Source organism: Macaca fascicularis, chromosome 1 (assembly GCF_037993035.2).
Source record: "Macaca fascicularis isolate 582-1 chromosome 1, T2T-MFA8v1.1".
NCBI lineage: Eukaryota > Metazoa > Chordata > Mammalia > Primates > Cercopithecidae > Macaca > Macaca fascicularis.
The window spans coordinates 105,993,455-106,008,354 of NC_088375.1; the positions used below are offsets into that span (position 1 = coordinate 105,993,455).

Sequence of the window (14,900 nt, forward strand, 5' to 3'; positions counted from 1 at the left end):
GTTCCGTAGTGCAGATTAAGTCCGATGTTTCTTTGTTGATTTTCTGTCTGGGATGTCTGTCCAATGCTGAAAGTCAGGTGTTGAAGTCTCCAGCTGTTTATTCTTTTTTTTTTTTTTCCCAAGCCAAACTGTATCCAGCTTTATTAAAGATACTTTGCATAAACCGTCATGGTATTTCAGGCAGGACGTGGGCAGACAATCATTAACACTATACAACAACTTTCAAACTCCCTTCTTCAATGGACTACCAAACTCAGGAAGCCACTATAAAACCCCATGAAGTCTTCATCTGATGCTCTGAACAGGGAAAGTTTAGAGTGAGGGTTGACATTTCATATTTAGCATGTTGTTTAACAACTTTTCACAAGCCGACCCTGACTTTCAGGAAGTGAAATAAAAATGGCAGAACTTATCTGAAGATCCACAATCTAGAAACAGAACCACTACTTTTTTTTTTTTTTTGAGACACAGTCTTGCTCTGTTGTGCCCAGGCTGGAGTGCAGTGGCACAATCTCGGCTCACTGCAACCTTCGCCTCCCAGGTTCAAGAGATTCTCCTGCCTCAGTCTCCCAAGTAGCTGGGATTACAGGCATCCACCACCACACCCGGCTAATTTTTTGTATTTTTAGTAGAGAAGGGGTTTCACCATATTGGCCAGGCTGGTCTTGAACTCTCGACCTCAGGTGATCTGCCCGCCTCAGCCTCCCAGAATGTTGGGATTACAGGCATGAGCCACCGCACCCGGCACCACTGCTGTTTTGACAGGTGCCATCTCAGTGACATCACTGGAAAGTCCAGATTGCCTGACACACTAGTAACCAATGATTGGAGGTCAGGTCTCAACAGATGTCTGGGCTTAAGGGAGTTAAATCTATGCTGAAAGAGGGAAAGGGATAAGAGGACATAAAAACAAATTTGTTTTTCCCTGCCACAAGGCTTTTGTGCCAAGGTGGCCATGTGTGTCAAAGTCAGGGAATCCCTCCTCCTGGGAGCCAAGAGGAAGTCTCTCAGAACTAGAGGGAAAAGATAATTTCCCCACATCAATCCAGCTTCAGAGATTCTATTAGTGACATTTGCTCCTTCTCCCAAAAACGACAATGAAGTGTTCTGTGTGCTAACAACATAGCTTTAAAAAAAAATCTGGGCCGAGCCCAGTGGCTCATGCCTGTAATCCCAACACTTTGGAAGGCCGAGGTGGGAGGATAACAAGCTCAGGAGTTTGAGACCAGCCTGAGCAACATGGTGAAACCCCGTCTCTAATAAAAATACAAAGATTTGCTGGGCGTGGTGGTGCGTGCCTGTAGTCTGAGCTACTCGGGAGGCTGAGGCAGGAGAATGGTGTGAACCCAGGAGACGTGAACCAGAAGTACACAGTTATAAAAAATGCACACACTTCCCCTGGCATCTCCAGCACCTTCAGCTTTCTGTTCCTGGTCTGTTTTGGCATCTCCATTTTCTGCAGGGTTATTCTCCTCCTTGCCAGCATCAGCTTTTCCCTTTTTTTCTTTGGGTACCTTCTCTCCATTCTTTGCAGGGGTCTTTTTAGGCTTGGGCTCTGGCTTTGGAGGAGCAGGTTTAGCAGACAACCTCGTGGATCTTCTCTGTGGTTTGTCGTTCACCTTGGTTTTATCTCCTTTAGGATCCCCTTCAGCCTTTCCCTTGGGCATGGCGGTGGCAACAGCGGCGGAATGTAGGCGCTGGGTGAGCAGGCTTTGGTCGGTCCGGGGGGTCGTTCTTCTCTCTTCTTCTTCTGTTCTTTAGCTCTAATAGTATTTGCTTTATATATACAGATGCTCCACTGTTGGCTGCATATATATTTATAACTATCATAACCCCTTGCTGAATTGACCCCTTTATCATTACATAATGAGCTTCTTTGTCTCTTCTTACAGTTTTTGTCTTGAAATTTACTTTGTCAGATATAAGTATAGCTACTCCTGCTCTGCTTTACTTTCCATTGGCATGGAATATCTTTTCCCTTTATTTTCAGTCCTATATGTATCTTTACAGGTGAAGTGCCCAACACAAATACTTTTATTTATTTGAGAGAGTCTTGCTCTGTCACCCAGGCTGGAATGGAGTGGTGCAACCTCGGCTCACTGCGACCTCCGCCTACCGGGTTCAAGCGATTCTCCCACCTCAGTCTCCCAAGTAGCTGTGATTACAGGTGCATGCCACTGTGCCCAGCTAATTTTTGTATTTTTAGTAGAGAGGGGGTTTTGCCATGTTGGCCAGGCTAGTCTTGAGCTTCTGAACACAAGTGATCTGCCCGCCTCAGCCTCCCAAAGTGCTGGGGTTACAGGCGTGGGCCACCTCACCCAGCCCACAAATACTTTTAATGGGTCTTTAATCACTTGACCCTGGCCAGTTTTTCCAACCTCATCCCTGCCACTCCCCCCATGAAACATTCTTTGTCTCAGACACAGCCACAAAAGATTGCCCACCATGAACTTTCAGGCCTCGCATTCAAGCTGTTCCCTTGGCCTTACATGCCCCCTCCCCTCACCTAAACAACTCTTACTCATCTTTCCAGTATCAACTCAGGCTTCTGGGCCTCTTAGAAGCCTTCCCTCCAGATAGTCCTCTCCTTCTCTGTGTTCTGTTTAACTTTGCATATCCTTTTATCTTCAGTACAGAGGCTCTTAGATTAGGAATTTGTCTCCCAAATTGCTTCACTGGGCTCAAGCAATCCTACTGCCTCAGGTTCTGGAGTAGCTAGAATTATAGGCGTGCTCTACTATGCCCAGCTAAAATATTTACTTATATATACACACACATACATATATATACACACACACACACACATACACACACATATACATATATATATATAATGTATTTATTTTGAGACAGAGTCTTGCTCTATTGCCCAGGCTGGAGTGCAGTGGCATGATCTTGGCTCACTGCAACCTCTGCCTCCCGGGTTCAAACGATTCTCCTGCCTCAGCCTCCTCAGTAGCTGGGATTACAGGTGTGCACCACCACTCCCGGCTAACTTTTGCATTTTTAGTAGAGATGGCGTTTCACCATGTTGGCCGGGCTGGTCTCGAACTCCTGACCTGGTGATCCACCTGCCTCAGCCTCCCAAAGTGCTGGGATTATAGGTGTGAGCTACCGTGCCTGTCCATTTTTAATATATTTTTGTATAGAGACCAGATCTCACTATGTTGTCCAGTCTGGTCTCAAACTCCTGGCCTCACGTGATCCTCCTGCCTTGTCCTCCCAAAATGCTGGGATTACAGGTATGAGCCAACATGCCCAGCAAAAGCCCAAGTTAAAAAAAATTATTATTATTATTTTTTACCATGACACAGCCTCAGGAGGTCCTGATGACATGTTCCCCAAAACCCCAATTTTTAACTCCCAAGCTGCTCTGCCTCTCATATCCTATTGTAATCACATGTACTTCATCCTGAGGTAGCAGTGGAAGGGTAATGATCTGCAGAGAGATTGAAGAGAAAGGAGTTGGACTGTAAGAATATTCTGTCTTTTGTCCAGTGCTATTCAAGGCCAAACACCCTGTGTCTGGCAGACTGGGTTCTCTGGAGTAGTTGTATTTCCTGGGACCAGGAAAGCTAGGTCAGTTTTTCTAGAGACCATCTAATGCCAAACTGTCCTCTCTCGCGCTCACTCATCTTACATTTATGGAAACCCGGCTACATTTCCCACACTGTGCTTGATCTTGGGGATACAATGGTCCTGGGGGCAGGATAGGCAGAGAAACAAAATCCGTGCAGCACAATATGGTTATTGCCATCTATAAAAGAGAGTTGATGAGAGCACAGACGAGGGAGATGGGGGCCAACCCTGCAGGACAGAATCAAGGCGCAGGAAGGCTGCCTGGGAGACATGATACTTGAGCTGAGCATTAGAGAAACATGCACCACATTTGCTTGCAGCATATTTAGAGTTTCACTTTTTACATTAAAATTGTTTTGGATTGGGCACGGTGGCTCACACCTATAATCCTAGCACTTTGGGAGGCCAAGGTGGGCCATCACAAGGTCAGGAGATCGAGACCATCCTGGCCAACATGGTGAAACCCTGTCTCTACTAAAAATACAAAAATTAGCTGGGCATGGTGGTGTGTGCCAGTAGTCCCAGCTACTCAGGAGGCTGAGGCAGGAGAATCGCTTGAACCAGGGAGTCGGAGGTTGCAGTGAGCCAAGGTCACGCCACTGCACTCCAGCATGGCGACAGAGTGAGACTCTGTCTCAAAAAAAAAAATTGTTTTAATCCTCTGGGTCTTTGTTTTGGTATAAGATGTGAGGTTCAAATCTACCTTAATTTCTTTTCAAACGGTAAGCTAGTTGCAAATGCTTTTCAAACAATCCATCTTTCCTCACTCACTCGAGATGGTGCCTCTATCATATGCTACATTGGTATATATGCCTAATCTATTTTCTCATTTTATTCTGTTCCATCAATCTAGGGAACGAGGCGCTAGACTGCAGTGGTAAAGTATGCAGGCTCTGGAGGAAGATTGGCTGGGTTGTGCCTCAGTGTCCTCATTTGTGAAATGGAGATAGTAGTACCTATTTCTCTTTCTTTCTTTCTTTCTTTTTTTTTTTTTTTTGAGATAGAGTCTCACTCTCTTGCCCAGACTGGAGTCCAATGGCATGATCTTGGCTCACTGCAACTGCAACCTCCATCTCCCAGGTTTAAGCAATTCTCCTGCCTCAGCCTCCCGAGTAGCTGGGATTATAGGCGTCTGCCATCACACCTGGCTAATTTTGTATTTTCGGTGGAGACCTGGTTTTACCATGTCGGCCAGGCTGGTCTCCAACTCCTGACCTCAAGTGATCCACACGCCTCAGCCTCCCAAAGTGCTGGGATTACAGGTGTGAGCCACTGCGCCCGGCCAGTAGTACTTATTTCGTATGGTTGCTGTGAAGATTGACTGAGATAATGCACATAAAGCACTCATCACAGTGCCTGACACATAGGAATCATAGTGACATAGAGCTGACACATAGTGAATGTCAGCTGTTGTGATAAGCCCTACCTGCCCATTCCTGTAGCAGCAACACAGTAGAATGAAAGTGCTAAGAATATAGTTTTGGGTACAATGGAACAGCTTTGCTGTTTACCATCTGCACAACCTTGAGCTAGTTACTTACCTTTTGTCCTTTCTGTGTCGTGGTTTCCTCATTCATACATGGGAATAGAAAAGTGGCTACTTCGTTTAGCTGGGCGCGGTGGCTCATGCCTGTAATCCCAGCACTTTGGGAGGCTGAGGCGGGCGAATCGCCTGAGGTCAGGAGTTTCAGACCAGCCTGGCCAGCGTGGTGAAACCCCGTCTCTACTGAAAATACAAAAATTAGCCAGGCATGGTGGCAGGCGCCTATAATCCCAGCTACTCGAAAAGCTGAGGCAGGAGAATCGCTTGAACTCGGGAGGCAGAGGTTGCAGTGAGCCGAGATTGTACCACTGCACTCCAGTCTGGGTGACAGAGCGAGGCTCTGCTCTGTCTCAAAAAAAAAAACAAAAAAAACCCAAAACCAAAAAAATTTATAATGTATTATCTATCTTTATATGTGGTGGTGTAAGCCCCTAACATGTTCTGGGGAGTGGCAGTCTTTCAGGGCCAAGTCTACTGTGTGTGAATAAAATGGACTTCCAGGATCTGCATCTGCAGTGCTGGTGTCCAGCCCCTATAGTGCGCCAATATTTGAAAGTCATTGTGACCAGTGAGTCCTTGACTGAGAAACCAGAAAGATTTGGGGTAGAAATGGAGATGCAGCTAGGGCGTTGAAGTCGTATAGCAGGTTTTAAAAAATGTTTTTGGCCAGGGGCGGTGGCTCACTCCTGTAATCCCAGCACTTTGGGAGACCAAGGGGGCGAATTACCTGAGGTCAGGAGATTGAGACCAGCCTGGCCAACATGGTGAAACCCCGTTTCTGCTAAAAACACAAAAATTAGCCAGGCATGGTGGCGGGAGCCTGTAATCCCAGCTACTCGGGGGGCTGAGGCAGGAGAATTGCTTGAACCCGGGAGGTGGAGGTTGCAGTGAGCCAAGACCATGTCATTTGCACTCTAGCCTGGGCGACAAGAGCGAAACTCCGGCTCAAAAAAAAAAAAAAAAGTTTGGGCTGGGCATGGTGGCTCACGCCTGTAATCCCAGCACTTTGGGAGTCCAAGGTGTGAGGACAACAAGCTCAGGAGTTCAAGACCAGCCTGACCAACATGGTGAAACCCCGTCTCTAATAAAAATACAAACATTTGCTGGGTGTGGTGGTGTGTGCCTGTAGTCCCAGCTACTCTGGACGCTGAGGCAGGCTAATCGCTTGAACCTGGGAGGCGGAGGTTGCAGTGAGCCGAGATCACGCCACTGTACTCCAGGCTGGGCCACAGAACAAGACTCTGTCTCAAAAAAAAAAAAAAAAAGTTTTTATTTATTTGAATTTTTACTTTAACAAAGGAATGTGTATAGTTTTAAACGCCAACTAGTTCAACAAATTTTTGGGGGGTGGTGGGGCATTTTCAAGTGAAAACCGGAAAACCCGCTAAACAAATTCTGAAAGCTGTAACTTCAGTGGACGCGGTGGCTCACGACTGTAATAGCAGCACTTTGGGGGGGCTGAGGTGAATTGCTTGAGCCCAGGATTTTGAGACCAGCCTGGGCAACATAGGGAGATCCCGTCTACGTACACACACACACACACACACACACACACACACACACACACACACACAGTAGCTGGGTGTGGTGGCCCATTTCTGTAGTCCTTGCTGCTCCAGAGTCTGAGGTGGGAGGATAGCTTGAGTCCAGGAGGTCGAGGCTGCAGTAAACGGTGTTCGCACCACTGCTCACCACCCTGGGCAACAGAGCAAGACCTTGTCTCAAAAAAAGAAAAAGAATAGGAAAAAAAAAAAAAAAAGAGTTGTAACTCTACAAGGCTTTTAATGAAAAATAACCATCCCCTGCTCCTCTTCTCTAACCCTTACATATACAACCTACATATACAACCATGCTCCAGTTTCTACGCTACTTCTTCTGGTACTTACCTCTACATTTCTTCAACAACCCTCCAGCCTAGGCCTCCCAAAGTTCTGGGAACACAGCTCCACTGTGGCCAGCTCCAATTTTTAGTTAAATCAATACTTAGTGTTTACACTGTTACGGCTGTGAAAATTTTCTTCACAGCTGAGCCATTTGTGTTTGTGCTAAGACTGTGAATCTGTAAAAACTGCTTTTGTTAATTAACATCAAAGACATAAGGCTGAGAAACTTCATTTTCTAAAATCATAGTCACAAACTTTGCTGTCTGAAATCAGTCAGTGCGAATGGAACATCTTACTCTTGCTAGAAGTTCTGAGCCATGTGGATTACTTTGGCCTCCCAAAGTGTTGGGATTACAGGCATGAGCCACTGTGCCCAGTCTAGATAGTGGGTTTTTGGACACTATATTCTACATTTATCTTAACTTTGTAATTTCCAAGTGGTCCCTCAGCTTGGACTTCTTCTTGACCCCTTCACTTAAAGTTATGCTTACCTCGAACCTATGAAAACAGTGCTTCATTTAACTTTTAGCTAGCCTATAGTATCAGCTACTTGGCAGGCTGAGGCAGGAGGATCACTTGAGTCCAGGAGTTTGAGCCCAGCCTGGGCAACATAGTGAGACTTCAACTCTAAATGAATAAGTAAATAAATTTTAAAATATAAATTTTAAAGTCAAGCATTTCCAGTATCCTGTTGTATTAGTTCATATTCACATTACTGATAAAGACATACCCGAAACTGCAAACAAAAAGAGGTTTAATTGGACTTACAGTTCCACATGGCTGGGAAGGTCTCAGAATCATGGCGGGAGGCAAAAGGCACTTCTTACATGGTGGCAGCAAGAGAAAAATGAGGAAGAAGCAAAAGCAGAAACCCTGATAAACTCATCAGATCTTGTGAGACTTATTCACTATCATGAAAATAGCACGTGAAAGAGTGGCCCCCATTGGCCGGGCGCGGTGGCTCACGCCTGTAATCCCAGCACTTTGGGAGGCTGAGGCAGGCGGATCACGAGGTCAGGAGATCGAGACCATCCTGGCTAACATAAATTAGCCGGGCGCGGTGGCGGGCGCCTGTAGTCCCAGCTACTCTAGAGGCTGAGGCAGGAGAATGGCGTGAACCCGGGAGGCGGAGGTTGCAGTAAGCGGAGATCGTGCCAAAAAAAAAAAAAAAAAAAAAAAGAGTGGCCCCCATGATTCAATTATCTCCCCTTGGGTCCCTCCCACAACAAGTGGGAATTCTGGGAGATACTTATCAACTTGAAATTTGGGTGGACACAGCCAAACCATATCACCTGTAATGACCATATTTCTTCCTTTTTAATGAATTGCCCCACAGTTCCTCTAGTGTGTTCTCTCTGTTGCAGCAAGTTAATAAACCTGTCAAACTACAGATGTGGTCTTTATAAGACAGGCTTTTATCAATTGTCTTTCCTTTCTTTTATAACTCTTTGTTTCCTCTGAAGTTGATAATTGCCTAACCTTTTCTCTTACTTAGTTCTCTCTCTCTCTTTCTCTTTCTCTGTATAATAAATTCATCCCCAAAAATGTTCGAAAGAATTATACTCCTTCTTTCAGTGCCTTCACCACCTCACGTAATTCTTCCGATCTTTCTTTTCTTTTCTTTTTTTTTTTTTTTTTTTTTTTTTTTTTAACACAGCCTCCTGGAGCCCTTCTTCCTCTGGCTCCAAGTTATATTCGTTGTTGTCCTTGTAAAAATATAACTACCTCTGTTCTAACAATAATCTCAAGCCTTCATGGTTAGTTGTCAATGCAACTGTTTCCCTGACTCCTGCTTTCCCCCTCCATCCAAAGAGGGGTCGAGTCGCGTGATATCTCTGTATCTCCAAAGTCTATCATGGTAATCAGTAAATGTTCTGGCTGGGCGCAGTGGCTCATGCCTGTAATCCCAGTACTTTGGGAGGCTGAGGTGGGCAGATCACTTGAGGTCAGGAGTTTGAGACCAACCTGGCCAACATAGTGAAATACCCGTCTCTACTAAAAATACAAAAATTAGCCGGGCTTGGTGGCATGCGCCTGTAATCCCAGCTGCTTGGGAGACAGAGGTTGCAGTGAGCTGAAATCGCGCCACTGTACTCCAGCATGGGCGACAGAGCGAGACTTCGTCTCAAAAAAAAAAAAAAAGTTCTGTCCAGCCTAGACAGTCTAGAGAGACCCTGTCAAGAACGGAAAGAAAGAAAAGAAAGACATGTTCGAATGAATGAACCAGTGAATGAAGGAATGGATTTCAGCTCTGGAGAATTGAGTTTAAGGGGAACAGTATTATATTCCCATCTTGTTGCAACATTTAAGGATGTCCTCAAGATCCAAGCCAGCCTGAAGCGGAGCCCAAGGTGGGGAAACAGCGCCCAGGCCTCTCCAGACCCAGCCTGCTCCGGGTTTGCGGAGCGCAGTCCGCTGGACCCCGCCTAGACTGAGGCGGTGGCCAAGAGTACGCCAAGGACCGCCATGTGAACTACAACTCCCAGAAGGCCGCGCGGAAGCGGAGCGTGAGCCAGGGAGGACTTCCGGACATGAATATCCGGGCCGCGCGGGGAATGGGAGACGTGGGGTAGAGGTAAGTGTAGGTTGAAAGCTGAACGGAGAGGGCGAGAGATGGGGAGTGGGTCTCAAATATAGAGGGGGGTAGCAAGGTGGAAGGAACCCTTCCACCTTTTGTGGGCACTCAAGTTCGGACCGCTGGGATCGGCGATTCCCCTCTGGCTACGGTTGGTTTAAATGCTCTCTCCCTGGGCGGGCTTCGGTTGAGTTTGGTCCTCTTTTCCTTTCTGCTCCTCAGGGGAGCATTGTTTTCTTTTCTCGCAGTGACCATGACGAAATTAGCGCAGTGGCTTTGGGGACTGGCGATCCTGGGCTCCACCTGGGCGGCCCTGACCACGGGAGCCATGGGCCTGGAGCTGCCCTTGTCCTGCCAGGAAGTCCTGTGGCCACTGCCCGCCTACTTGCTGGTGTCCGCCGGCTGCTATGCCCTGGCCACTGTGGGCTATCGTGTGGCCACTTTTCATGACTGCGAGGACGCCGCACGCGAGCTGCAGAGCCAGATACAGGAGGCCCGAGCCGACTTAGCCCGCAGGGGGCTGCGCTTCTGACAGCCTGACCCCATTCTTGTCCGGACAGCCCTTCCTCCCATGCCCCATTAAAGAGCCAGTATTTTCTAACTTCGTTTAGTTTGAGTATGGAAAATGGGTGTTGGGGATTCAGTGTACTAACTGTCGAGAAGTGAATGTGAAAGAACCACCTTCCTGAGGCCATCTCAGCCTGTATTTTGCATCATGCTGGTATTCCCATTTTTGCTCCCAAGGAGGCAAAGACGCCTTCTCAAGATCTCTCAGGATGGAAATGACATTTCACTTTCTTGGTCCTTTCAGCCCTATAGGAAGTACTTCTTATTTTTTTTTTTTCTGAGACAGAGTCTCACTCTGTCGCCCAGGCTGGAGTGCAGTGGGGCGATCTCCGCTCACTGCAAGCTCCGCCTCCCGGGTTCACGCCATTCTCCTGGCTCAGCCTCCTGAGTAGCTGGGACTACAGGCGCCTGCCACCACGCCTGGCTAATTTTTTGTATTTTTAGCAGAGACGGGGTTTCACCGTGTTAGCCAGGATGGTCTTGATCTTCTGACCTCGTGATCCGCCCACCTCAGCCTCCCAAAGTGCTGCGATTACATGCGTGAGCCACCGCGCCGCCCGGCGTACTTCTTTTTTTTTTTTTTTTTTTTGACAGGGTCTCACTCTTTTGCCCGGGCTGGAATGCAGTGGTGGAATCATGGCTCACTGCTGCCTCACCCTCCCGGGCTCAAACAATCCTCCCACCTCAGCCTCCAGAGTAGCTGGGACTACAGGCATGTGCCACCACGCCGCCAGGCTAATGTTTAATTTTTTGTAGTGACAGGGTCTCGCTGTGTTGGTCAGGCTGTTCTCAAACTCCTGGGCTCAAGTGATCCTCCTGCCTGGGCCTCCCAAAGTGCTGTAATTACAGACATAAGCCACCTTACCCGGCCAGAAGTACTTTCTTGAAGCCTAACTTCCATTCTTCATAACATCCAAGTTTTGTTCTTTTTAAGGCCTTTCTGGGTCTTTCCAGCCTTTTGGTTCTTTGAGATACCTTTTCTGGGCCTACCCTACCAACCTGAGAATAACTGTGGATTTACCCTTCACCAAACCAGACAGGTTTAGAATCATGAGTAGAGAATGAACCATCATGGGCAGGGGTGGGGAACACTTTTATTTTAAGGCATATTCATATCGGCATATAAGGCACATTCATATCAGAATGGCACGATCTTGGCTCACTGCAACCTCCACCTCCCTGGTTCAAGCAATTCTCCTGCCTCAGCCTCCTAAGTAGCTGGGATTACAGGCATGTGCCACCATGCCCAGTTAATTTTGTATTTTTAGTAGAGACGGGGTTTCACCATGGTGGTCAGGTTGGTCTTGAACTCCTGACCTCAGGTGATCCGCCCACCTTGGCCTCCCAAAGTGCTGGGATTACAGGCGTGAGCCACCACGCCCGGCCTTTTAAGGCATATTCTAAATATAGCACCCCAACCTCCAAAATTAAAAAAAAAAAAATCTCTAAAAAATAAAGTGATTTCATCTCTTAGGCCCCAACCAATCATCTAAGTAAAGCTCTTTCTTTGGTCCCTTTATCCTCAAAGTCATCTCTTGTTCCCACAACCCACTGCACCTGGGAAGCTGGACAGGAGGCCCAGCTGAAACAAGGAGGTCTCTTTGGTTCAGGTTGGCACTAAGGTGCCCAGTGGTCAGGTGAGCAGCCTCAGGTTTGCAGGAACCAATAGTTCCTGTCTTGCTCCTGGGGGTACTTCCAGAAAAGCCAGAAGCGGATAAAGCTGGTGACGATTCCTGGAAAGTTGGACACCTGAAATCACAAGAACTGCTATGAGGAGAGGAGCCAGTTTTCTACCTTGCACCCCTGTCACCCCATCCTGTTGTGCTTACCATGATGTAGGGATCTCTGAGTCGAAACCCATAGAGGCACCAGGAGGCAGAGGTGAGAACGGTAGCAATGGTGAGTGGGTAGGAGAGACATTGGGTTGATTTAGTCTGAATGACCTTAGCCTGTGGGAAAGAATAAAAGACTCTCTTGGCTCAAGCACATTGTAAAGCTTCACTTGCCTAAGAATTTCCTCGAGAAAAAGGTCAGGCACCCTCCCTGATCTGTCACCCAACCTTTCCTGCCTCCCACTCACCCACCTCTACTGCCTTGTCTCCTTCCAGGGTTTGAATCTCCCCTTCCTCGGGACTGTAAGCCATAGTATGTGGCTATGAGAGCCTGACTCATCTCTCCTACCTCATTGGACATCCCCACTCACCAAGTCAGCCAATGGTGAGAGGTACATGCTGATGGTGAAGACACTGCAGAAGAGGCCCAGCTGCTGAAGCCGGGCCTCAGGGTTGGGTACCAGGAGCCAAAAGTAGCCATAACCCAGGAGAAGGACCCCTAGCAGGGTTGCAGTCTGTAGGAGCACAACACGCTGCAGGGGAGAGAGTAGCCTTACTTCCAGACATGCTCTCCGACTTCCCTGCCGGAGTTAATTCATCCTGCCTTCTCCCGTGCTCCAGTGGGGAAGCCAAACTGTCTAGGCCTTCAGCACTGCACTGTCACAGCTTCTTTCCCACCAACAACTTGATAGGAAAGTCTTATCCACCCACAACAATGGAGACTTCTAGGGGAGGGAAAGATATGTTTTTTTTCTGTGTGCTTAGCACATACAGTAGGAGCTTAATAAACGCTTGTGTGATTGAGCAGGGAAGCAGAGCTAATCATCTTGTTCTCACCCACGGGTTTTGTCGGAGACAAAACCCCTTTCCCCTTAGCTTGTTGGCAGAAGCCCAGGGCAGGCAGCATAGGCATCGCAGGCTAGGCAGAGCTACCAGCCTTGCCTTAATGGGGGAAATGTGTTAATCTCAGAAGGCTGACTTCATAGAGGAAGGGGACCTGCAAGGCTGAAGGGGCCTTCCTGGAAAGGGTGGCAGTGCCAGCTGTTACAGCCTTCTAGGAAGTAGTGTTTGCCCTGCCAGCGAGGCAGGGCGTGCAGCAGAGAGGTGGGTCCAAGGGAGGGACTCTACCTTCCGAGGGCAGTAATGCAGATATGCCAAGATATACAGGGTCTGAAGCGCAGCACCCACTGTGTTGACGACGATGAGGATCCCGTCTCCCTTCAAGGCCCCATAACTCAGCCAGCCCAGGTTGCTGCAGGGTGGAGGGGAGGGACATGGCTCAAAGGGTTCAGTGTGAGAGGAGGACCCAAAGGTCCTCTTTCACTTTTTTTTTTTTTTTCCGTCACCCAGGCTGGAGTGCAGTGGCGCAATCTCGGCTCACTGCAAGCTCTGCCTCCCGGTTTCACGCCATTTCTTCTGCCTCAGCCTCCCAAGTAGCTAGGACTACAGGCGCCCGCCACCACGCCCGGCTAATTTTTTGTATTTTTAATAGAGACGGGGTTTCACCGTGTTAGCCAGGATGGTCTCGATCTCCTGACCTCGTGATCCGCCCGTCTCGGCCTCCCAAAGTGCTGGGATTACAGGCGGGAGCCACTGCGTCCGGCCAAGCCTCTTTAACTCTTGCTTCTCCTGCCCCGCCCCCACCTCCCTCTGATAGCCTTTCCCACCGCCGCAGCCGTCGCCCCCTCACTTGACTTCCGTGGTGAGAAAGGGCAGGAACTGGACGTTGTCCACACTCCGGGTCATTCGCATGTGCCTGAGGTCCGAGCTGTAATGGGGCCCCGAAGGTAGGGGTGGGGGTGGGAAGGGAGAAGCAGAGTGCTTGAGGCGGATGCCCAATGCCTGTCACCCTTTCCGGACCACTGCAGACCACCCCCCGCCCCCAGCTATCTTGCCTTCTTCCTCAGGCCTAGTGACCAGCCTCGCCCTTGTACCCCGGTCCCCTCAACCCGATCCCATTTTGATCACGGTTCCGGACAAGCCAGGTGCTGCGGCTACGTCTCTGCCCCCTCTCTCCTTTCCTGACTTCCTAGTCCTCCCCAACCCAGCCGGCCGCTCTCTCACAGGCCGGCGGAGAACATGCCAAGGGTGAAGACCACGCATGCTCCGTAGATGAGCGAGTCCAGAAAGCCGCCCGCCTCCATCACGACCAGAGTCGGATCCCGCGCCCAGCGCCCGCCGCGTGCCTGCGGTGGCAGGGACCTACTGCAGCCCGGACCTGCGGCGCTGGAGCCCCGCCCCGCGCGCTCTGGCCGTCCCTCCGGAAACTGCGCCGAAGCCCCACCCTCCCTCCGACGCCGAACCGGAACTCGCGCACCTCCCCTCCGAGTGACTGCCCAGTGCCTAGGTCCAGACCTCCTCCGTGTCACGGTCGGTCCCCTTCCTAGGACTCCGCGGGTGTGGCCCCGATATCTGCCACTCCTCACACTCTGCCTGCCTCTTGGATCATCTAGACCCCCCCGGTCTCAACGGTCGTGTTCCCACAGGCCTGTGCGCCTTCGGCGGTGGACCTCCAAACAAAAGCTTGCTAGTTCAACCAGACTTCAGCACGCTTTCCATCCAGAACTTCACATCAGAACCTCAGTTGTCCAAGGGTTTGGGAAGTTTTTTTCTGGAGTTTGCTGCCGAAGCCTTTTCTCCACATAACAGACATTGCCAGGAATCACCAAGCCTTCCTCTTTTGCCCTCCCTCTCGGGCAACAAGGTCAACTTTACGTGACGTGGCCAATCCACTGACGCCTCTATCACTGACCCCCCCCCCCCGGGTCCAACCCACTTGCTGCTGGGAACTTTCCCTCCCAGCCTCCCACACGTCTCTGCTGGTGTGGCTGTGGGGCGGGGCCGCATGCCTCAGCTGGAGTTCCCAGCTTCCCTGACTCACCCAAACAGCATGAGTACCTGAACGGTAGTATGCCAAAGCC

General features: G+C 49.3%; 2 protein-coding genes, 1 non-coding gene and 1 pseudogene across 15 annotated transcripts; 1 reads left to right on the forward strand and 3 right to left on the reverse strand.

The window, feature by feature from the left end:
- Positions 1-1,210: 1,210 nt before the first annotated feature.
- Positions 1,211-1,745, reverse strand: LOC123566893 (non-histone chromosomal protein HMG-17 pseudogene; annotated as a pseudogene).
- Positions 1,746-6,473: 4,728 nt separating this feature from the next.
- On the reverse strand, positions 6,474-6,535 carry LOC123571063 (U7 small nuclear RNA). The gene has a single exon (XR_006695235.1). It is a non-coding gene; the product is annotated as a U7 small nuclear RNA (small nuclear RNA).
- A 3,003-nt stretch (positions 6,536-9,538) lies between these two features.
- On the forward strand, positions 9,539-10,181 carry DPM3 (dolichyl-phosphate mannosyltransferase subunit 3, regulatory). 2 transcript variants are annotated; one of them, XM_005541603.3, is made up of 2 exons: positions 9,539-9,580; positions 9,803-10,181. In XM_005541603.3, exon 2 carries the CDS (start codon positions 9,834-9,836, stop codon positions 10,110-10,112), a length of 279 nt encoding a protein of 92 aa, XP_005541660.1. In that variant the 5' UTR covers positions 9,539-9,580; positions 9,803-9,833; the 3' UTR covers positions 10,113-10,181. The 2 variants fall into 2 exon arrangements, with proteins under 2 accessions (XP_005541660.1, XP_005541659.1); XM_005541602.3 differs by having other exon boundaries at positions 9,829-10,181.
- A 1,040-nt stretch (positions 10,182-11,221) lies between these two features.
- SLC50A1 (solute carrier family 50 member 1) lies at positions 11,222-14,680 on the reverse strand. Of its 12 annotated transcripts, none has more exons than XM_005541606.4 (6): positions 14,335-14,680; positions 13,670-13,747; positions 13,108-13,231; positions 12,351-12,512; positions 11,977-12,096; positions 11,222-11,896 (listed from the first exon to the last, which is right to left on the reverse strand). In XM_005541606.4, the coding sequence occupies exons 2-6, from the start codon at positions 13,729-13,731 to the stop codon at positions 11,795-11,797; spliced, it is 570 nt and encodes a 189-aa protein (XP_005541663.2). In that variant the 5' UTR covers positions 13,732-13,747; positions 14,335-14,680; the 3' UTR covers positions 11,222-11,794. The 12 variants fall into 12 exon arrangements, with proteins under 12 accessions (XP_005541663.2, XP_015311840.2, XP_065400945.1 ...); XM_015456354.3 differs by having other exon boundaries at positions 14,297-14,680; XM_065544873.1 differs by lacking the exon at positions 14,335-14,680 and adding an exon at positions 14,063-14,229.
- Positions 14,681-14,900: the final 220 nt, after the last annotated feature.

Excerpts from the sequence above, each read along its gene's own strand:
- SLC50A1 (XM_005541604.4), bottom strand. The coding sequence starts at position 14,123 with ATGGAGGCGGGCGGCTTTCTGGACTCGCTCATCTACGGAGCATGCGTG. Across the intron at positions 13,748-14,043 it reads GGCATGTTCTCCGCCGGCCT|CTCGGACCTCAGGCACATGC; the intron begins GTGAGAGAGCGG and ends GCCCCATTACAG. Across the intron at positions 13,232-13,669 it reads TTTCTCACCACGGAAGTCAA|CAACCTGGGCTGGCTGAGTT; the intron begins GTGAGGGGGCGA and ends TCCACCCTGCAG.
- DPM3 (XM_005541603.3), top strand. The coding sequence starts at position 9,834 with ATGACGAAATTAGCGCAGTGGCTTTGGGGACTGGCGATCCTGGGCTCC.